This window comes from Carcharodon carcharias, chromosome 21 (assembly GCF_017639515.1).
Source record: "Carcharodon carcharias isolate sCarCar2 chromosome 21, sCarCar2.pri, whole genome shotgun sequence".
NCBI lineage: Eukaryota > Metazoa > Chordata > Chondrichthyes > Lamniformes > Lamnidae > Carcharodon > Carcharodon carcharias.
The window spans coordinates 68,490,695-68,514,308 of NC_054487.1; the positions used below are offsets into that span (position 1 = coordinate 68,490,695).

A 23,614-nucleotide genomic window follows, 5' to 3' on the forward strand; every position below is an offset into this window, starting at 1 on the left:
AAACATTGGCTGCCTGTTATACACCCACCACACTACCCCAACAATTGTAGTCAAAATATGTTTAATTTAAAATGCAAATTTTTATGTCTTTTTATCATCTCCTTCAAGGCAACTTTGAAGGCCACCTAAGGTCAATGTTCCTCCTAAGATATTTGCTTTTCAACTGTTTTTGTGCATTTGTAACTGATTAGGATACCCTTTAGTCCATAATATTGACCATGGCATAATAGATAGAGAGCAATACAATGCTGGGAATTCACAGCAACATAGCAATTAAAATGTTCATTTGCTCTTTATTTCACAGCTCCCAGGTCACCAGTTGTTTAGCTTATTAATCAACAGATTGTTTACATTCTTTGTGCAATATTGATCTAGATTTAAACTATATGATGGTAAGTATGGCTTTACCAGTACCTTCAAATACCAAGTGGCATCAGAACCTAGCGAATGATTGCTGCTGAAGTTAAATTCAATCTTAAGTTTATTTAATTTATTTGATTTATTTATTATCCCTATAAATGAATAAAGCACAGGAAGTTTCATACTGTCTTGTGTGTTGAGAAAACAATCAAAAGATATTGGGTTGAATTTCCCAGCGGGTGTCAGGACCTTGACGTCGGGACATACTGGAGGTTTCGACTCCAGTAATGTCCGAGTCCCACCCACCTGCACCATTTTCCCGGAGATGGTCAATTAACAGGCTGGCTCCCAGGGCCCTGTCCAACTGGGGGCCGTGGACAGGCTGTATGGACAAAAAGACCAGTTAGAGCTCCCAAGACCCTGGGAGGCTGGTACACCCACCGGGAAAGATTGGCGATGCCTCAAGATGGAGATTTGTTTTTATTAATTTACGGGATGTGGGCAACACGGGCAAGGCACATCCCTAATTGCCCTTGAGAAGGTGGTGATGAGTTGCCTTCTTGAACCGCTGCAGTGCCTGTGGTGTAGGTACACCCACAGTGCTGTTAGGGAGAGAGTTCCAGGATTCTGACCCAGCGACAGTGAAGGAACGGCGATATATTTCCAAGTCAGGGTGGTGAGTGGTTTTGAGGGGAGCTTCCAGGTGGCGTTCCCATGTATCTGCTGCCCTTGTCCTTAAAGAGATGCCCTCTTTAAGCGTCTAAAATTGTTTAAAGTAAATATGACCACAGCGGCCAGGCTATCACTGTGGAGGTGGGAACCCAGTCCACATGATGGGCTGCCGCCATGGTGGTGGTTCAATAATCACCGTGGTTCCAGGAGAGGGGGATTTAAAGGAAAATCAATGGCCTCCCCTCCATCCTGCTGCCAGGATGCTGCCACCAATGACCTATCAGCCTCCACATACAGAGGTTTGGGGTGGGGGGGTAACGAGGTAGTGGGGGTGGGGGCGTCGCTGCTCTGGTGTTGGCAAAACACCAGAGCTGGATTGCAAAATGGTTCCAAGTGAATTGCCCCTAATTGGCCATGTGCCTCTGTGGAGTAGGCAGCGAAGCGTGCATGGCCCTAGACCACTCCAGGGAAAGACCGCTCCCGGAGGTGGGAATTTGTCCAGAAGCCATCCCACACAGTAACCACCACCCCCCATCTCCAATCTTGTCTTAATGGGGCAGAAAAATTCAGCCCATTATTTCTGTTTTTCAAAAGAAATAACCGAGAAAAATGTCAAAATGAATTGACAACTCATTTTCTCCGTATTAAATTATCTAGGGGGTTCTCAATTGTTTTTCCTCTTCACATTCAAAGTGGTGCATGAAGTTGAATAATATCAATCGTTACAAAAGAAACACAATTTGCTCGTTTTCCACTGCTCTCTGCTGCCAGAAAATGAATCTAATTCGACAATATTACATTGCTCTTGCCACACATTCATCTTTCATCAAAATGTCACTTTAGTTCGGTCAGTATAATATGTAACCAAAGCTTCAGCAAATTTATTCAGTGAGTTTCACAGGCCAGAATGGCTCAATAGTTTGGGGTGGTAATTTGCTTGGGCCTGTTTTCAGGTCCGTTCTTGGTGCTGCACAGGCCTGAGGCAGGTTTGAAGTTAGGCCAGGGGCCTGATTAGCATGCTCTGCATGAGCTGTCACTGCCTTGTGCATCCACAGGGAGCTCATGGATTGAAGATGCCAATCGTCGGGCCACTTGCCTCGCTGGCAGTTAAGCCCCAGGAGAGAAGCTGGAGCAGGCGATAGTGAGCGATGGGGTAGGGGGTAAGATGAGCTTGATGACTGTAGAGCCATTTGTTTCCCCTAGCTACACAGGAAGGTTTAAAAAAAAAACCTATCTTACTGAGTGGGTCGTGTTGCCTGACAAAACATAGCAACTGCAAACACATGCACAGATCTGGAGAGAGCTGGCTCACTCTTAAATTTGTTAGCATTGCACACACATCACACCCAATAAATGAGCAGTATCTACCTGTTGGTAGTAGCTGAGCTAACTGATATTAAGCCTGGTGAATTATTTCAGCATCCCTTGCTTCAGCAAGACAACTGGCAAGGAACTTCACTGTCTGTGTTTTAATGAAAGGTTTACACCCAAAATGTTATGTTAGCTTGTCCTTTCTCTCTCTAGATGCTGACAGACTTGCTGTATTTTTCTAACACTTTGCTTTCCCCCCTTCAGATTTGCAGCATTTTTAGCTATTTTTTTTATTCCCACCCCAGCTTACATTCCAATAATTCTATCTAGGAGTTTACAGGTACAAACATTGAGCAAAAACATGATTGGCCTGAGGCTAGAATGGGGTCAATAATATGTTTATGCTCATTGTCAGTGTTTACACATAAGTAATGGTGAATTGCGAGAAGCCGTGAAGGCAGGCATTATTGTGTGGAAACTTAAACCAGCATGAAGGGCGATGCAGTGGGAAAAAGCATCTTAAATAAACTTAAAACCGTCATGTGTTAGGTTACTGTACAAAATTTTATTTGACTCAAAATGCCGTAGTTTTATTTAAAATACATATGCTATAGGTTTTCATTTAGAAAATCTACAATATTAATAACATGAAATGGGCTAAATTAAAATTATTTCTGTTTGTCAGCGTTCTGTGGAATGCTTCTCGAATTGTACTTATGTTTGAAAGAAAAATTGGGTTGAACTTCCAATTATCATGGTCTTAAGCACGTGTGTATTTCTGTAGGTTGAAAAAATTGATTCCAGTGTCCAATTTTCCACATTGATTGTCCATAACAGTCATTGTGCTTTAAAACATTTGCATAAGATTACCATTTGTCGGTACAAGAGCATTTGCAAATACACAAAATTTAAAATTTTGAAAGCTAGCATGCTGGAATACAGAAGGGATAAAATAACCATGCATAGAATACATCTCAATTCATATCTTTTTTCACTGACTGTTAATAACATGCACTAGTTGTAAAAACATTCTTTGTCCCATGAAGCCATGTCTAATTTTTAAAGCAGATTTTTTTTTCCAATCTTTCCCCCGCCACTAGGAAGGAATGGTATAATCTGCAGAAAAAGAACCAGTACAAAATCTGCAGTGCGGGTCTTCTTCCCCTTTCTCGCAAAAGTAGAGAATTTTTAAATAATACAAATGCATCAAAGTACTTCATGCTTTCAATATTTAGAAGTGTTACAAACTAACTGTTCAGGGATTTCCTGAGCCATTGAAACAGCTCGTCTTCAAGGAGACCGTGCCATCGAACATTTGCTTCCACAATTTCAATGGCTTGTGCGAACGAGGCATCTGTTCCCTCTCCGACTTTCTTTATAAACGCCTTCAGCTGTAAAATAGAAAGTGTTTTATAAGTAGATTGAAATTGGAAAATGCTTGCTGTGCAGTAGAATAGCCCAGCTTGCGATGATGTCTTTTATGGATTGGCACATTAAACAAAATGTACCTGTCATCTTACCTGCCACTTTGTTTGTATCTTGCAAAGTTATTTTGAGCTGGATTTATCCGAGTTATGGGCTGGGGTTTTTAGATTAGCGCGGGTTCCAGGTTGGAGGCAGGTGGACGGGCAGCTTTGCACCGCTGGCCCCCTGTGCTCATTCGCCACCATGATTCCTACCCCCAGCCAATTTCAATGAGGGCGATAGGGGGTCAGATCAGCTGCCCGCCATTCCCCAGTGGGAATTCTGGCCAATTACTGCTCCCACTGGGATTTGGAGTTGGCAACGCGAGCGGCACACATCGGCCTAGATCATTTTAGGTCAACATGATGGGAAGTAAGGTTGGGGGAGAGGAGGCCCCATGAATCACACAAGAGAACACCCCTCATGTACCCCAAAACAGCTGCTGGGTCACTGGCCATCCCTGGAAAGGCTGCCTCTCGAGATTCATGGTCAGGCAGCTGTGGCCATTTTAAAACATTGAATCACCTGGCCTTCTCCCTCTCGCCATCTTCAGATCGGTAGCTCCCACCTTGGCTGGTGGGGCTGCCAATCTTTTGAGTGCCAGAGGGCCTTCCATTGCCTTGGCAGCATCAGGAGCCTGCCTGCTGAGCCTGATTGGACAGCTAGCCCACTCGCCCGCCTTTAATTGACTGCAAATTGAAGGTCCCAGGGGGCATGTCTGAAACACACCAAACAGGGTTGGGACCCAGAACCAGGCCCCATTTTCAGTTCCCAATGCCTGATTGAAAATCCAGCCTGTGAATAACTGTAAAACAAAACAGAAGTGGGGGGGGGGTGGGGGGGGGGGAGGAGGTTTAAACCTCTACCTGAAATGGGCACAGAGCTGGCAGGAGTGGCTGTGCTGTTTGCCCAAAGCTAGCATTGGGCACCTCGCACCACTTTCAGGTTCGGGACTCATTTGTATGCAGGTTGCGAATGGGTGGTCCCTCTGCAGCCTTTGCTTAAGCAATCCTTTTAAGGGCTATGGTTAGTCTGCTCACCACCTGGTACAAATAACATGGCACACTCTGTCCATCTGTATCTGAAAACTGCAAATGCTGTCTTGCAACTTATGTAGGACCTCAATATGTATTTGTAGACAGTACTGCCCCCACCCCCCCCACCACCCCCAGGGCATGTGGGCTTGCTGGCTACCTATTTCCAGGCTTGCTTCAGAACTGTACCAAAGAGGCAGGTGAGATGCCCTGATTATCAACTACAGATGAGGCAGTTAGCTGGTGGCAACTGAAAATGACCCCCCTTTGGTGTTTCTGGAGTTGGGGCTGAAGCATTGCAATAAACGGTTGCTTTCTGTTGTAATGCCAATTAAGAATAGTTTTTATGTCATGCATATTAGAAGCAAGTCCTATCCATAACTTTTAAGACATGAACTGTAGTCAATTTGGAATCTTCTGGAACTAACTTTTCTTTTAAAAATGGACATAAGAATGCTGCAAAAGATGTCCGCTGACAGACACCGGACTTGGTCTGTGGATTTAAACGACACACTGTCTCAAAAGGACAAATGGACACCCTTCCAGAGTAATAAGTGTCAATACCCATATCCTGAGTTCATCCGGAAGAGGTTTCCTGACCTGAAAGGGTCTTTTTCAGACCCCAGGGTGAAAGCCTGCACACTGTCAAGAGACTTATCAGCACCGGGAACTCCAAGTCCCATCAGGCCTCGAGAGCTTCAATGCATGCGTGGACCGGGAGGTGGTGTCACACCCAATTTGTGAAACTGCCCATTTCATGAAATGGCCAGTCAAATTGCTCATTTCTACCTGCACAGTTCATGAAACTGGCAGTTTGACCATCCAGTTTATGAAATGGGCATTGGAAAACTTGTCCAGTTCATGAAATGGCCGACCGTTATGAATGAAAAATAAAATTTAATTCATAAATGTATAATATGCTTAACTCTGTTTACTGTCCTCTTAGTTTCAACCAACAGTATATCCAAACCATTCAGATGTATTCATCAATTATTACAAAACAGCAAAGACAAGTAAAGAAACAATTCATACATGCACAATGTGCCTTTATTCAATGTACATTTCAGATTCATTGTGACATCCAAACATTTCAAATGCATTGGTTTATGTTCTGTTATATTTCATTCAGGATCACACCCAAACCATTCAGATAGCTTATACAGCAATGTTTACAAAAACAGCATAAATACAACTCATACATATTTAATATGCTAGCAGTGTCAGCACTGGTCAATGTTCTCACATGACTTGTGGCTGTGACAGGCACTGCAGAGACCTGCTTTCAAGCAGGAACATCGTCTTGATAATCAGTTATTCCTGCAGTAACATCTCTGGAAGTCTTGTCCACCACAAACACTTTGAGCACATACAATCTCACCAAGGCTGGGTTATTCTGGTGGAATGTCTTCTGCACTCAGTCCGCTGTACTGCACAAATTCAAACTGATACCTGACAAGTTTTCCTTTCACAATCCCCTTAGCTGTTCCATGGTGTAGCCCGTCCCATTGCTGCTAGTACCACACCTAGAACATTTGGTGAGTCACCTTTGCTGCTGTCAAATGCTGACACTGGGACAGCCACATTGTCTCCAACACTAACAGCCTGAAGTGACCCAGTGCTGCGTGCCACCATCTGCTTGGCTTCTGTGTAATGCCTGGTGTGTCACCTTCCTTGCACGTCGGGCAGAATTAAGTTCTTCATCAGAATTAGGGTCATCTGTAGTAGATGATGCAAAGGCCTGCTCAGGGTCATTCATGTGGGATGGTCCTGGGGCTGTCTCAGGAAAGACCATGTTGAATGATTCGTGGGCTGGCTCAGGATTGTTCACATTGAGTGGTCCGGAGCCAACTCAGGATCATTTACGGTGGATGGTTCTGGGACTCACTCAGGATCTTTCATGTTGGATGGTCCAGTGGCTGTCTCGGAATCGTCTATGGTGGATGATTCTGGGGCCAGCTCAGGGTTGTCCAAGGAGGATGGTCCAGGGATCAGTTCAGGATCAGGATTTTCCATGTTCTCCTCAAGATGTCTTTCCCATTCTTCTTCCTCACTGGCTGTCAAGATTCTGTTGAGGAACTCATCTGGCAACTTTGATCTTACATATTAAATTTTACACCTTCCACCAACCACCATTTGTGCCTTTGTTGACAAACTTGCTTTCACAAATTTACAATGTTCATGCTGTTATTGAACAAGTTAATACATGATGTTAAACTTGTACATTCAACAGGCTTGGGCAACAATTCCATAAATTAGATTTTAAAACTCGTACATAGCACTGGTCATTTCATGAAATGAGCAGTCAAACTGCCTTCTTCATGATCCAAGCAATGGGTTTGCCCAGTTCATTGTTGTTTTATTCAGTGCTGGAATGTGGGTGTCGCTGACTTGACCAGCATGTGTTGCCCATCCCTATTCACCTTTGAGAAGATCTATTAAGGATGGGCAATAAATGCTGGCCTAGTCAGCCAAGTCCACATCCCATCAATGAATTTAATAAAAAACTGTCCATTTCATTTCACAAATTGAGTGTAACATGCGCGCAATCCGGCGTTTTGAAGATCTTTGAGCCAAGGGCAAGTCCAGTGCACCTGCATAAATAAAATGGCACAAAAGCCCCAATTATGTGACCTGGGAGCAGAGCGCTGTAACATAACATAATAACACAATGTTCACCACTGTAAATAAACTCCCAAGAATGTTTCCTTCCTTATGGCTCCTTCTTATGATGATCAGTGCTCGTGTCACTCAGATGTGAAACCCTGGTTCCTGCACAAGATAAAGGCAGGTGTCTCACAGTACATGACCTCTTCCATGTGCAGTGTGTAACCTTCAGATCAAAGTGTTGGTCCAGCTGCACACTCACTGGACACATTCGCGATGCCTACATCTTGATGGTGCTGGTCATCGCTGCCAGAATGTCATGGGCAGGTGTCACAGAGTTCCTCATTCTGTGTGCTCTCAGCACCTTTGAGGTGGGGCTGGCCCCCCATCTCTTCAGCACCTGTGTCCAGTGACGGTGTGGTCCTGAAGGGGACAGGTACTAACAGTTGACAAAGGATTAGGTACATTTAAAGGTTCATGGCTACGTCTCCATGATATGACCCTGATCACAGAGCGCAAACGAGTTGCCCTCAGCCAGACAGGAGTCAGACATTCACAGAGGCTATGTGAAGACCTATGGAGTGTCCTCACTCCACATCATCATCATCCTCCTGGAATCTAGTGACTATTAGGGCCTCCGCTGCGTCTCCATATGAGCCTGAGTAGTGAGGCCTAGTACGCTGCCATCAACCACACAGGAGTCAAACATTCACAGATGCAAGGTGAGGATGTCAGGACTGTCCTCACTCCATCTCGTCATCATCCTCAACAAATCTTGCAGCTTTGAGGGCATCCCGAGTGCAGGTCACGGCTTCAGCCTCGTTATGCTGTCACTCTGCTGCAGTCTGAGGCTGCCACATCAGTGTCATCAGCCATGTCCTCTGTGGGTAGCCCTTGTCCCCGAGGAGCCATTCCTGCAGTCTCTGTGGACCTTGGAAGATGTCAGGGATCCGAGACCTGTTAAGGGTGTGGGAGTTGTGGTCACTCCCTGGGAACTGTGCACAGACCTGTAGGATGCATTTGCGGTGGTCGCAGACCAGCTGAACATCCAGCGAGTTGAAGCCCTTTCAGTTGATGTAGTTGACTGCTTGTTGCCACGGAGATCTAAGTGCCACATGAGTGCAGTCAATGGCACCCTGCAGCTGTGGAAAACCTGAGATCTGCGCAAGCCGCAATGCTCTTGCTTCCAGGTTTTCTTGACACCAGTTGAAATGCACAAAGTTCTGTGCCTTCGTGAAGATGGTGCCCGTGACCTCCTGGACACACTTGTGTGTGGAGGCTTGTGAAATCCCACACAGGTCACCTGTGGAACCCTGGAAGAAGCCATTGGCATTAAAATTCAGCGCTGCTGTCACTTTCACGGCCACTAGCAGTCGATGCCCTCCATGTTCCCGTGGTGCCAAATCCTGCAGCACGTGGCATATGTGACCAACCAGTTCCCTACACAAGTGCAGTCTTTGGTGACACTGATTCTCAGTCGTCTGCAGGACTGACAGGCGCCGTCTACAGACCCTGGGTAAGCGAAGTGCCTACGAGCAGCAGCTCTCTGTGGATCTTCAACTGCGAGGAACTGTGTGGAACAGGCCCTGCCGTCCCTTCATCTTGAGGGAGATGCTCCTCTCTTTGCCGAGCCAGGTGCCTGCGCTGCTCTCTTCTTCTTCTTCCTGTAAGCCATGAGGCATACTGCTAAATCACCAGGCTCCATGATCCTGATGTTCCCCTCCTACAGGATCAAAGAGAGAGAGACACAGGGTTAGCATAGGTGTCCTAAGAACCTCTCTTGGTTAAGACTGAAAGCCCTTTAACGCATTGCCTGAGAGTGCAAGCCACCACTCGGATGGCTAGTGTGTAGTGTGCTTCATGACCGTCCAAAACGCCAACCACCTCCGTCCCACTCCATTTGACTGATTGGCAGCAGCTTTGCCGACTGGACTGTATGCTGTGCTCTCAGCTCAGGCACAGGCATTCTCCTAACCCACGCTGCAAGGCTGCACTGTTAGCTTGAACATTGAGGGATACTGGCCCAAATCTTAATATAGACAATGCAAAGGGCTGTGAGTGCCTCCACCAGTGACTGCGCCATGGCCGCCTTTTGCAAAGTTATTCTAAACTTGCCCAGTCAACCAATTGTTCTGCACCCCCCCTAAAATGCAATTAATTTGCAGACTGCGCCCAAGGGGTGATGAGTTCTGGAGTGCTTGGTGGCACATTCATGCTTTTGCGTTGCTTGAGTGGCAGAAAAGCTTCAGAGGCCCAACTCCAAGCATGTCAATGGAGCTACAGCTGAATGGCCTCAGCTGCGGAAGAATGCTCACTTGCGTCTCCTTGCTATGGAAGGTTAGACTGTGTGGTGCCTAATGTGATGTAGGCAGGATATGGCCAAGGATGGGGATGGAGGGGTGCGGGACAGGCCTGGCATCTTTGTGTGGGTGTTCAGCAGCAGTGGAGTGAGGAGGCACTGGAGCCCTGCAATGTCCCACTCTGATTGGGGTGGGCCGTCCGCAAAGAGAATCCAGGTACAAGTAGCACTAATCAATGCTCATCTCTCCTTTTCAGGAGAAGAATGCACATAATGCCACCGAGCGGGTGAGGGCTGGTAGAGGGCTGGCCCAGGTGGCGATGTTTAGCCAGTTCGAACAGGAGGCCCAAGATCAGGAGAGGCGCCATGCGCCCAGGTCCACCTGTGTCGGTGAGGCCAGGATGCTACAGCCAGGTATGTTTGCCCAGCACTGAGGTCACCATTGTTCTCCCAAAAATCATGACATTGCTGAATGTTCAGTGATTGAAGTTTGCAACATGGCATGACCATTGCTTATGGAAGGATGAGCACATAATATTCTGGGGGACAGGGATACACATTGATATTGTCTCCTTGTTAACTAATCAAATGCCCTTGTTCTTCTTTCAGCATCAGCGGAGCACGGCCAAGAGGAGGAGCAGCAGAGGCCCCCTCTCACACCTGAGGGCCCTAAAGTCTCGGACTCACCAGCATCAAACCATCTCTGCCAGGCAGGCACCAGCGCAGATACTAGCACCTCGGTGGGAATTAGAACATCAGCAAGTGTCCCAGAGCACAGTGGTGAGGGCACTTCACAGTTGCTGGAGGAGCTGACAGAGACAGAGAGTGCCCATGGCGCCAGCAGTCGGAGGACTGCAGGGGACCAGGCATATGCTCAGTTGGTGCCTGATGATGTGCCTCTGGAGTCATCCACAACGCAGCAAACGTAGAAACTACGGCTGGGTGTGCAGGAGCATCTACTGGAGATACATGAGGCTATGCTTGGCTTGGCGTCCATGGTGGAGGAGTCTACGCGGACGATCGCCAATGCAATGAGCCACATGTCCAAGCGTCATGCATCCTCAATGGAGAGAGTGGCGACTCTTGTGGGGAGACTCTTCCAGTAGACCAATAGGGCTTCCTGGGGATGCACTCGGAAAAGCAAGTCCTCATATCGGCATTGACCTCAACTGGTCAGTGCTAGTGTGGGGGGGAGATGGTGTGGGCACCAAGTTTCCCAGCTCGGTGCCCATCCATCCACGATGAGCAGGGAGGTCCAAAGCGACCTCACATCGGCGCAGCAGCTGCCTGTCGTCTCTGCAGGCACCTCTCAGGGTGCTCTGGATGAGGGCGGTAGCTCCTCCGCCCCTCTCCCAGTGACCGTTGCATCCGGTGAGGCTGCAACAACTGGGGAGATGCCAGCTGTGGAATTGGCAGCTCCCTCCCAGGCGGGGCCAGCACAGGCTCCACGGGCCAGAGGGCATCCGCCAAGGTCATCGAGGCCAACAGGACAGCAGAGTCAGCAGGCTGGCTCACAAGCCACTCCCAGCAATGGGGCAGCACCAAGACGCAGCACCTGGAAACGTAAACATAAGGCACCTTAGGTACACTAGGGGTTTATCACCGATGCTTTTGTGTTGGCCTGCAAATAGGTCTTTATGAACTGTTGTGATGTTTAACACCTTTGTCAGTTTGTTTTCTTAAGTTTCTTTAGTTGTAATATTAAATTCAGACCTGTCACCATGGGCAGAGGGTGCCTCTTTTCTTCTGCAGGTGGATGGTTACTAATAATGTTATGAGTTGTGGGACTTTCAGCTTTATTGACAATGCCCTTAGTTACTGTTCCTATCAAGGCAGATTTTGCACTCAGGCATCAAGTATAAAGCCTGCAGTCCAGGCTCGTCCTGGAGGTCCCTACATGGTGTGCTAGCTGAAGGTTCATTGGATTAAAGCATCCCGGGTGTCCCTGCCTCCCTGCAATATGCCCAAGTCAGCATCTACCCCCTCAGCATTTCTCTGTGTTTGCTCATCCTGGGACTCACTGCTGTGAGGGCTCTCCGTGTGAAGCCACAGCCACTGCGTCGACGTCTTCATCGTCCACTGCGCCCCCTCCCCCCCCTTTCCAGCGTAAGATTGTGGAGAGACCAGCATGTAACCACTATCAGCGACACACAATCTGGGGGGTACTGGATTGCGCCCCCTGAGCAGTCCAGGCATCGGAAGCGCATCTTGAGAAGACCAATGGTTCTCTCCACCACAGCCCTTGTGGTGCCGTGGCTCCTATTGTACCACTGCTCAGCTTCTGTTCTTGGATGGTGGAGAGGCATCATGAGCCACCTTCTGAGGGGATAGCCCTTGTCACCCAGCAGCCATCCATCCAGCCGGGCTGGAGCACTGAAGAGCTTCGGAACCTGGGAGTGTCTGAGGATGTAGGCGTAGTGGGAGCTGCCTGGGTACCTTGCACAGACTTGTAGAATCAGCATCCTGCGATCACACACTATCTGCACGTTCATGGAGTGGAAGCCCTTCCTGTTGAAGAAGACACCGGGCTCACCTCCTGGCGCCTTGATGGCCACATGTGTACAGTCTATTGCACCCTGGACACGGGGGAAGCCAGCAATGGCCGTGAAGCCTCTGACTCGCTGTGTCTGGCTTGCCTAGTCCCAACGGGAGTGGATGAAGGTCAATGCACGGCTGAACAGAGCATCTGTAACCTGCTTGACACAAGTGTGGACAGCTGATTGGGAGACACCGCAAAGATCACCCACTGACCCCTGGAAGGTGCCAGATGCATAGAAGTTGAGAGTAGCTGTGACTTTAGAGCCACTGGCATGGGGTGTCCATCCACACAGTTAGGGGAGATCTCAGGCTCAATCATCTGACAGATATAGTTGACTGTCTCCCTTGAGAGGCAGAGCCTCCTTCGGCACTGCACCTCAGACATATTGAGGTAGCTGCTTCGCTGCCTGTATACCCTGGCAGCAGGAGAGTGGCGTCTTCTTCAGCACCTTCTGCCTTGGACTACCTCATGGCCTTGCATCCCTTGTGCCTGCGCCTGTCCTCCCAAAGGTAGCTCCTCTGGAGACTAAATGTGCACTCCTGGCCTCCTCCCCCTTCTAGCTCTCCCTTCCTCCTCAGAGGAGGTGCCTCCAGTGGAGAGTTCCACACCCATTCCCAGGTTGGGGAAAGGCTTCCTGAAACCTGCAGGCCCAAAAAAGATTCTTCACTGCAGAGTGCTGACCTGAAGGTGGTGAGTCCAGTCCAAGCATCTGGGATGCTTTTTGAAGTGCTGCAGATCACACAGGCAAGTATCAGTAACTTTGAAAAATAAATATTTGACAGAGCACACTCGCGACCCCACTGAACCCTCTTATCCTGCCCGTGGATCAGGTTTATAGAAGTGTGTCCTACCCGCCCGTTGCGCTCGTGTGACAACCTGAAGATTGCAAGGACGCTGGAAAATCACCGTCAATTAACGCCTCAAGGGCCTTAAGTGACTGGTTAATTAACGGCAGGCACGCATCGAATATCATCGCGCACCCGCCCAACGAAATATCACGATGGCGCGCGGTGACAGTGGGACGTTCCCCTAATGTCATCGCGCATCATTTTACACGTCGGCGTGTAGGTCCCGCCCCCGAACAGCGACGGGAAAATTCTGCCCAATGTAAGATGACCACGCCTGTTCCTTTTCAAGTCCACCTGTACAGAGAAGTGACCTCCAGGTAATGAGACTACAGCTGGGATTTTCCCCTCCCGTTTGCAGAAAAATATCGGGAGATCGCAAAAAATCGGTTTCATGTCATCGTAAAACCAGTTTGCGATCGCCTACTCCACCCGTCAATGGCGGGTCACATTTCCCGCCACCACACATCAGGAACCTAATTTCAATATTTTAGCATCTCATTATAAACCCTGCTCACTAGAATCATCCCCCCATACCAGATCATGAGCTCATGTCGGTGTGACTGCAATCCAAAGTGTTTCATAATTGTACATAAGCGACATGTAGCTGGCAACCTGCCCTTCGCTTGGGACTCCGAGGTTTGTTTGTCTACCTTGCTTTGGGCAGCAGTCGCAGTCATCAGCGCCAGGCTTCGCAGCAGCACCACGTCACTTTTAGGGGAGCTCACGGGCAGGTCTCTACCAACCAGAATAGCGGTAAGGCAGGGGTGGCTTTTCAATGCCTGCAGAGCTGGCCTTGCTTGGAGAAGGGGTGTAACCCAGGGTATGTGTGGGGGCACATGTTGATCTGTGCAAGTGGCCTCAAGATGGTGAGGGATGAGGAGGCAGTCTCCAGAGGAGATGAGGCTAGATGTTGATGTGAGGGTGTGTGTGAGAGAGTGAGTGGTGATGTCCCTTGAGCTGGCAGTGAGTGAGATTCCAGTGAATGTCTGATGGGCTTGTAAGTGCGTGAGTTTAGAGTGATGAGATGGTTGCCTTACCCTGGCAGCACGGATGAGATCATTTATCCTCTTTCTGCACTGGATAGCCGACCTCTTCTGTGCATCGTTGGTACTGACCACCACTGCCAACCCACATCCCAAGCCAGAGTGGTGAGATTGCTGGACCTCCTACAGCCAGAGCAGGGATACAGAAAAGCATTCTAGTGTCAGGTCGCTGAACTCTTCTTGGCTTTCAGGGCCATGTCTTCACTGCAGCAGCCCTGGGCTGTAAGCATTGAGAACTGTGTGCGCGGCTGCAGTTTGAATATGGCACCTGAGTGAGGAAATGGTGAGGTAACAGCATGGCAGGTGATTCAGAGGCCACTCACCAGTGATACAGCGTATTTCCTGTGGCTGAATAATTAGTGAGATAGGAAGCAGATGATACAGTGCAAAAATCCACCCTTGCAGCCGGTGGAAAAAAAGAGTCTTTTATCACACCCACCACCGCATTTAGTGCAATTCAGGGAAAATTTCACCTTACAGATAACTAACTTCATGGCTTGCTGAAAATCCATCTCTTCAAGGGAATCCTGCAACAGTTCTGATATACAACTCTGGCTATTGAATCCACTTAGACTAGCTTTCAGGAATGAAAATACCTTCTTCTCTGGGCCTGTAATGCATGCTTTTTCCTCAAAATGAGTCAAACACATCAATTATGAACTATTCTTCTGTTTATAATTTGCAGAGGTGCATTATTCTCTTTAACCGCATTTTTCCTCGAGCGTGCGTGTGTGTATGAGAGTAATATAATATTTATACTTTCAGGGCGAAGGGATAAATAAATAATCCTCTTCGTTTGAACCCACAAAAAGCTTGCTGCTGGTCGTTCAAATTGTCAGCACTTTCAGGGGTCAAGAAACACACACATCTGCCTTTTAAAAAAACACACTGATTACAGGCAGTATGGGAAGGGAACAGGAATTTCAGTAGTTCTCTCATCCCTGTCCATAAACGTCACCACGAGGTAATTTCGATCGACTGGTGTGGCTGCTTCTTAATTCAATTTGTTTTAACTGTTTGGAATGTTGTCAAATTGATATGCTCCATCGAATAAGAAGCAACAATGGATCAATTGCATGAAATATCTGAATTACATTAATCATTCTGAACGACCTCTGCTCCAACTTGATCAAATTTACATGGTGGGCACATTACGCGGTCACATTTATCATGAAAGAACAGATCAACAAAAACAAATGGCAGATTACGGTTAAAGCAAATGAAATATTTAAAAACTGTTAAGTTCCCCATAGAATTTCTAAGCTTTTATTTTGTTAAGTGCCTCAGTTTCTTTTGGTAAAAGGACCATTTTTTGGTATCATTTGCCAGATGGCCTTTTACTGGTTACACATTATTAAAGGTAAAAAGTTTTCATGTGCATCAGTCTAAATAAACGTACATAATACAATACACTTCAAAGCTTTCATAGGCCAAGGAGCGGATTCCAAAATCTTACACAATTCAAGATGGATTTTAAAAATTCTTCTTAAATAGCTGAATCTTAAAATTGTGCAGCTTTTTTGTGGTAGTGCTGCTTCACAATATAATTTTGCTAAGATTGATTCTGAAAATAAGTCAAAACTTTTAAGTTTTAATGAGTCAATAACTGCCTTCTGTTTAATTAAATGTTGAGGTGGAACCCCTGGGATTTTAATCACAATAAGGGAGTTATTTATTGCTGAAGACTCTGCTGTTGGTAAGGGAATATTGCTACTTTACTTTGACATTTCAAAAGGTGTTACACTACTAAATCTGCTATAAATCATTGTAGTATTTTTGACCAACCAGGAACTCCATTTAACGTTTCAGAGGGCCTCAGGAGACTAAGAGTTGCCCAGAATATACAACCTCCAATATGATGCCTCACATGGTTATAACAATCAATCTCACAGAATGTTTAAGTTTGTCACTCTTTGGCCAATAATTGGTAACGCTAGAATAGTGATACATGCAATTCTTTCCTGTGTATTCCATGTGAAGCCTTGGCAGAAAATAAAATTTGAGGAGAAAATATTGTTTATTCACAAAATATATGTCATTTTAAGCTTGAAATTATTGGTGGTAATTATGTTATTATTACAATGTGTTCTTGACAAATCTTTTTAACTACAGATCTGCCTTGATCTTGCAAATCCAAAAGTTAAATTCGTAATTAGGAATTGTTTGAAGAAGTCAACAGGGCAGAAATCGGATCTTGTCCGCCCATTTAATGGGACCAGAAGGCTCAGTTTCAAGGCCCAAAGTCCTGAACCCAAAGTACACATAAAAGAACTCTCCCTTGATATTGGTTCAGGCCATAATTTAGGAGCTCCTGTTAGCTCCCCAAAGCTTGCAACAACCGCGTTATGTTAAGGAAATTGAATAGAGGTGCACAGAGGCTGGTGCTGGGCCTGCTAACAATTCCTCAGGGATAGATAGGTTTTTTGTCAGATGTGATAACTGTTGCTGTGAAGCAAGAAAAATCCCCATAGGGGAAGGTGGTAATGGTGGTGTAGTGGTATTGTCACTAGACTAGCACTTCAGAGGCCCAAGGACTGGGGAACTGGGTTCAAATCCCACCACAGCAGATGGTGGGATTTGCATTTAATAAATGTCTGGAATTTAGAGCTGAATTCTCTGCTCAGCAAGCCCACTCACCAACACCTAAAATGACACATGATGATGTCAGGCAGGCATCCTGATATCACCACACATCATTTAGATTTCCTGTTAAGAACTAATTAAAGCACTCAAACGAGCTGCCCGTCCAACCTTAAAGGCAGGATGGGGTTTCATGAAGGGTATTAAAATTCAATAAAAATTATTAAAAATAATTCTTTGACATGTCCCAGTTCATGTGACACATGAGGGGACATGTTTTAAAAGTTTTTTAATTATTTTATTTCAAGGTTTTAAATGTCAAACTGATCTCCCTGAGGCACCTCTGTGCGCCAGGGAGATTTCTGCACTCTTTCGCCCGCATGTTGGACGGGCCTTAATTGGCCCGCCCACGTAAAATGGCAGCGCGGCCCCAGTCGGGGGCGCTGATCGAGTTCACTCCCGCCCCCGCACAACCCCCCCCCCCACCCCAACAGGGGGAAAGTTTTTCCCTAAGAGTCTAATGATGACCATGAAACCATTGTCAATTGTTGTAAAAACCCATCTGGTTCACTAATATCTTTTAGGGAAGGAAATCTGCTGTTCTTACCTGGTCTGGCCTACATGTGACTCCAAACCCACATCAATGTGTTTGATTCTTAAAAGTGCTGTAAGAGCAAGGGCAATTAGGGATGGGCAATAAATGCTCTGCCTAGCCAGCGACGCTCACATCCCGTGAACGAATGAAAGAAATCTCCATAGTATCCCATTCACCCCATTTTTACCACCACCTTTCCTCCCCTTTACCACTGCACCTCCTCTGCTGGGACTTTGATCCGGCCACAACTTCCCCTCACCCCGCAGATTGCCCGTGCTTAGGTTTCCCTGATCAGAGCCTTAACAGAACATCACGTGACCTCCTGATAGACTGCATGAGGGGCTCTACCCTCAGTCACCACACCACTTAGGCTCAAAAAATGGCCCAAATGAATTTCAGCCCCAACTTCTTTGTTTGAAAGATTTTCCTCCTCTGGTGTATTGTATGAATTGCTCTAAAATAAATGACATGAGGCAATTTATTGCTGAAGCTTGGGATCAATAGAAATAGTGTAAAGGTGAGCTTTTAATGTCAGCTTATTTTTTAAGGGCATTTTCTTTTTTTGAATGTTATAATTCTTAAGAGTGATAACTTGAATCACGTCCTAACAGGTAAAACCTCATGTGCGTTGGAACATTTACCTCCTTTAGTTCAGCTTCGGTGCTCAGGAACTCTGTCACACCTTTGATGAGTCTGGAGTTCATAAACAAAGCTTCACCATACCTGTTAAAAACATTATAAAGCATTCTTAATAATGTATGTTCACTTCCTAAACCTGGCATTTTTATTTCAACTCCATTTTCAAAACAAGATGATATATTTGCTCATTCCATTGAAAAGTGTTTTTTTGTTTACCTCGAATTAAAAACGGCCCATTTATCCCGGAAAAATTTCCAGGCTAAATCACGTCCATTTGGATATTTAACCACATGAATAATAACATCTATGGTATTCTGGTCAGGAACCAATTGGGAGTTCAGTGACAGATTAAGAAGCCTGAAAGGAAAAATCAGTTCTATTGGTACTTAAAATATTTTCATTTTTTAAAAAGATAAAAGACCTTTTTGTTTAACGGTTTAGTGGCTGATTAACCTGTTCAGCAAAAATGTATTTTTGCTGCATGCTAAAGCCTCCAGTAGAATTTTCTTCTCCGAAACCGCAGTTGAGGATTGGTATTTGCTGAAGATGAATTCCCAGACATTGTCATCCATGAGGGAAATCCCAGTGCAATAGGCAATGTCTCTAACATTTGGTGGTATTCTGAAATGCATAAACACAAAGTATTGGTATTTTACGGTATCATGTTCAATGTAATGGCCCAAAACTTCCATTCAGGGTCAGAATCCCTATTTCCTACCCCGAATAGACAAAAAAATACATGCTTAGCTTCCTCCAATTCTCAGGGCAATCTTCTAATGGAGGATCCTGCAAAACTCAGCCAGCGCAGGAAACTTCAGAGAGAGCAGTGGAAGGAATCTGCGTCCCCTGTTTAAGGCACTAGCTGCCGTATTCTAGTACGCAAAGAGTTTAAATGTCCCATGGCTTCTTTGAAAACCTACAGAGAGAAGGTAAGTGTGTAAGGGTAGGTAAGGGGAGTAAGGTGGTTAATGGAGCGTGGTGGGTGGGGGGAGTACAGTGGGTGAAGGGGTATGGTGGATAAGTGGGTAGGGTGATGGATGGGTTTGGGTCAGGGAAAGTCGCCTGGTGAGAGAGGGAGATCAGGAGGAAATCAGGGATTATGAGGGAGGTCGGGGGCGAGACAGGTCGGGTCTTGCAGGGGAGGGAAAGTCAGGGGCTAGTCAGGTCGGGTCAGCTGGGGGTGTCAGGAGGTCGGTCAGTGGTATAGTTGTCCAGGTGTTAGACGAGGATTTAATCTGTCTAACATTTCCTGGGTAACTATCCAGGTAAGTTCGTTGAAACTGTCCTAGTCTCCGACTCCAACTCAGAGTTGGAGACTTTTTCAGAGGGTGCTGTAGAGAAGGGAAATTACCCATTGGAAGTTCAAACTTCCCAGGCAATTCCAAGAGTCAGCGTGTTAGGACTTTCAAGGGGCCCAATAGCACATCTTGGGGGGTATGTCCGGCGTCCGATTATCAAGAGGTCAAAGATCCCAGCCAATATCTCGAGCCACATTTCTGCACTAACTTCATATTCCTTGATTCCAGTCCAAAGCCAATTACAATGTTCCTACCACTGTCCCAATGAGATCAATCTGAGATGGCTGCACATTGCAGAAACTTGAAGCAAACGATAGCAGTGATGCAGTTTGTAAGACACGGACATTATACTCCCCACAATATTAGGGTTACAGAAATCAAAACAAAATAAAGATAAAAGTCAGCTGCTTCTTTGTTGCTTCAAAAAAGTATTTCTAATTAGAACAATGCCAAAAGCTTGCCTACACATGTCCTACCCAGAGGGTTATTTCTTAATGATTTTCTGTTCAAAACGATGGAAAGTTATTGGGCAAAAAATTGCTGACAGAGGCACTGGAGGACAATTGAGTGAAAGTAAATTTGACTGAAACCCTGTATGAGCAACAATATCCAATGCGACTCTCACAAATGCTTTGGTCAACATAAGGTAATGTTGATTTCAAAACATGTTTTTATGTAATTGGTTTAAATTTTATTGAATCTACTCTACCAATGAAGAAACCAATGACAGGCATACACTGGTGACAATTTCTTGACCATTTATTTTAATGGTGCTAACTTTTTGGGCAGAACATATCTGAATTTCCAATTTACACTGTTGAAAGGCACGCTCCTCTTTTGGTGTCAAGTGCTTATAGTTTCAGCTACTGATATTTTAAAGGTCTGGGTGATTTTTTTTAAAGTTATGAATGGCTTTTCTTTAAAGCTTTTCCATGCGTGCCCTTGTTACCATAGGATTCATTTTTTCTGTACAGAGTGTATATTGGGTGCATGGAAGTGATATGAGTTGGCATGGAGGGTATAAGGGGCCACTGGAAGTGGGTGGGGAATATAAGGGCCACTGGGAGTGGGTGGGAGTATGAGGGGCCACTGGGAGTGGGCCATTTTTAAAGGCTTGTGGCATCTCCATGACTCCACGAAAATCCAGCCCAATGTCTTTAACATCCTTCAACCAGTTTCTAGCATATTTCCTGGCATCAATAAGTCCTGCATAATTAATAATGGACAGTTCACATAATCTTTACAGTGCACAAGGAGGCTATTTGGCCCATTGAATCTGCACTGGCTCTCTGAAAGCATATTCTATCTAATCCCATTCCCCTGCCTTATTGCCATAACCTTGCACATTCTTTCTTTTCAGATAGCCATCCAATTCCTTTTTGAACACTTCAATCAAACCTGCTTCCACCACCCTCTCAAAACATTCATTCCAGACTCCAATCACCCTCTGGGTGAAAAAATTTTTCCTCACATCACTTTTACTCCTTTTGCCAATTATTTTGAATCTATGGCCTCTAGATCTTGATGCTCCTTTGGGTGGTAACAGTTTCTCACTACTTACCCTGTCCTCAGGACCTTGAATACCTCTATCAAGTTTCCTCTCAGCCTTCTTTTCTCCAAGGAAAACAGTCCCAACCTCTCCAATCTATCCTCATAGCTCTACAGTTCTTTATCCCTGGAATCATTCTTGAGAATCTTCTCCGTAATCTCTCCAGTGCCTTCACATCCTTCCTCAAGTATGGCACCCAGGATTGGGCATATTACTCCAAATGAGGCCTAACTGGTGTCTTACACGAGTTCAACATGACCTCCTTACTCTTGTACTCAATACCTCTATTAATAAAGCCTAAGATACTGTATACTTTATTAACTGCTCTCTCAACATGCCCTGCCATCTTCAATGACTTATGTACATATACACCAAAGTCCCTCTGTTTCTGCACCTCCTTTAGAGTTTCTCCCTTTATTTTGTACTATCTCTCCATATTCTTCCTGCCAAAATGAATCACCTCACACTTCTCCACATTGAACTTCATCTGTCACTTGTCTGCTCAATCCATCAACATGTCTATGTCCTTTTGAAGTTCAAGATTATCTTCATCACAGTTGACAATGTTTCCAATCTTTGTATCATCTCCAAATTTTGAAATCATGCCCTGAACACCACAGTCTAGGTCATTAATATATATCAGGAAGAGCAAGGGTCCCAACACTCACCCCTGGGGAACTCTACTACAAACCTTTCTCCAATCTGAAAAACAACCATTTATCACTACTCTGTTTCCTGTCACTCAGCCAATTTCTTACCCAGGTGCCTACTTTCCCATTCATTCCATGACCTAGAATTTTGCTTACAAGTCTGTTGTGTGGCACTGTACCAAATGCCTTTTGAAAATCCATATTCACCACATCAACAGCTTTGCCCTTATCAACCTTCTCTGTTACCTCCTCAAAAAACACCAGCAAGTCAGTTAAACATGGTTTTCCATTAATGGATCCATGCTGGCTTACACTTATCCTACATTTGGTTAAGTGAGTACTGATTTTGTCCCGAAGATAGTTTCCAAGTTTCCCTACCACTGAGGCTTTAACTTTGCACCCCTTTTTGAACAAGGGTGTAACATTTGCTATTCTCCAGTCCTCCGGCACCACCCCTGTGTCTAAGGAAGACTGGAAGATTATCACTAGTGCCTTTGCAATTTCCACTCTCACTTCCCTCAGTATCCTTGGATGCAGCTCATCCGGTCCTGGTACCTTATCAATTTTAAGTAAAGATAGCCTTTCTAAAACCTCTTCCTTCTAAATTGTAAATTCTTCTCGTGTACCAATTACCTCCTCTCTCACCTCAGCCTGGGTAGCATTTTCATCCTTTGTAAAGACAGGTGCAAAATATTTATTTAATACCTCCATTATTTGTCCTGCCTCCACATGCAAATCCCCTTTTTTAAATCCCTGATTGGTCCTACTCTTTCATTTACCACCTTTTTATTATTTACATACTTATAGAAGACCTAGGGATTCCCTTTTATATTAGCTGCCAGTCTCTTTTCATGCTCTCTCCTTGCTTTTACTAGGTTTTTTCACTTGTCCTCTGGTCCTTCTATATTGAGCCTGACTCTCCATTGTATTTTCTATCTGACATCAGTCGTACGCGCACTTCTTCCTTTTCATCTTCATCTCTATCTCTCTCGTCATCCAGGGTGCTCTGGATCTAGTTGTCCTACCTTTCCCCTTCAAGGGAATATACCTTTGAGACTGCCTGCAATACTTTTTCTTTGAAGTTAGCTCATCGTTCCAAAAAGTGACTGAAACATGGAGTGCAGAAAGCCACTTCGAGCAAAAGTAAAGCAGGGGCTGGATTTTACAGGGGTGTGCACTGATCAGACCACCCTCCACCCCCAGAAGTAAAGTGTGTTCCAACTGTCCCACATTAATAATGCCCCCCCCTCCCCCGCAGTGATAACACGCTGCTGACAGGGTAAACAAGCTGAGGGTCAGGCTTCCACCCCTCAAAAGTAAGAAGTCCCGCCCACGAGAGCCCTGCCAGCACAATCTGATTGGCCAGCGGTCCTAGCAGTGCCAGTACTCTAAGTGGGCACTGCTGGGACAGCAAGAAGTTCCCAGGAAGAAGATCATGGCGACCAGACCCAGGTAAGTTCCAGGCCTTTAAGGCTGGGGAGGGGGATTGGGCACCCTAGGGAGAGGGTGGGATGGAAGGTTTTGGAGACCAGACAGGGAGGCACAAAGTGGGTGGGTAACATCTTGGGGCTGGGGGTGCCCTTGCTGCACACAGAGCACCCTGAATGATGTGCCCCCCACCACTCCTTCCCACCTTTAAAATAAAGTTGTTTAAGAAATGGCCTCTCACTGGCCTTCCACTGCCCAGCGTATTATGGTAGTGAAGGCAGTTTGAGGGCCTTAAGTGGGCAATAATTGGCCACTTAAGGCCCGCAATAGGCCTAAGGGCAAAAGAGTTAGTGGATGCCTTACCCATTCCCCCGTATTTTGGGGACTGGGTCAGGGCTGGCCAGGAAGGTTTTGGGCTAGCCACCTGACATAGTTTACATGCTCCCCACCCCACCAATTGAAAACAAGCCCGGCGGGGGTGGGGGGTTTGTGTAAAATCCAGCCCATGGAGTTATCATGATCTAATTGAATGAGTGAGTTCGAAGGGCCGAATGGCCTACTCTTGCCCGTACTTCTCTTGTTCTTATGCAATTATAATTTCAATGATATTTTCTGCTGAAACAGAAGTGCTTTTTGATTGGCCATGTCATACTTTACAAGAGTAAGCATTCCGTGCAAGCGCATTCGTAGATTTGTTTAAA

At 45.9% G+C, this 23,614-nt stretch overlaps 1 protein-coding gene across 1 annotated transcript in view; it reads right to left on the reverse strand.

The window, feature by feature from the left end:
* Positions 1-3,378: 3,378 nt before the first annotated feature.
* LOC121293307 (thyrotropin-releasing hormone-degrading ectoenzyme-like) overlaps positions 3,379-23,614 on the reverse strand; it is a 135,251-nt gene continuing 115,015 nt past the window's right edge. Inside the window, exons 17-20 of the mRNA XM_041216220.1 lie at positions 18,442-18,609; positions 18,205-18,345; positions 17,991-18,072; positions 3,379-3,734 (exon numbers count right to left, since the gene is read on the reverse strand). Of these exons, the coding sequence (XP_041072154.1) occupies positions 3,591-3,734; positions 17,991-18,072; positions 18,205-18,345; positions 18,442-18,609 (535 nt within the window). The 3' untranslated portion in view covers positions 3,379-3,590. The remainder of the gene's footprint in view (positions 3,735-17,990; positions 18,073-18,204; positions 18,346-18,441; positions 18,610-23,614) is intronic.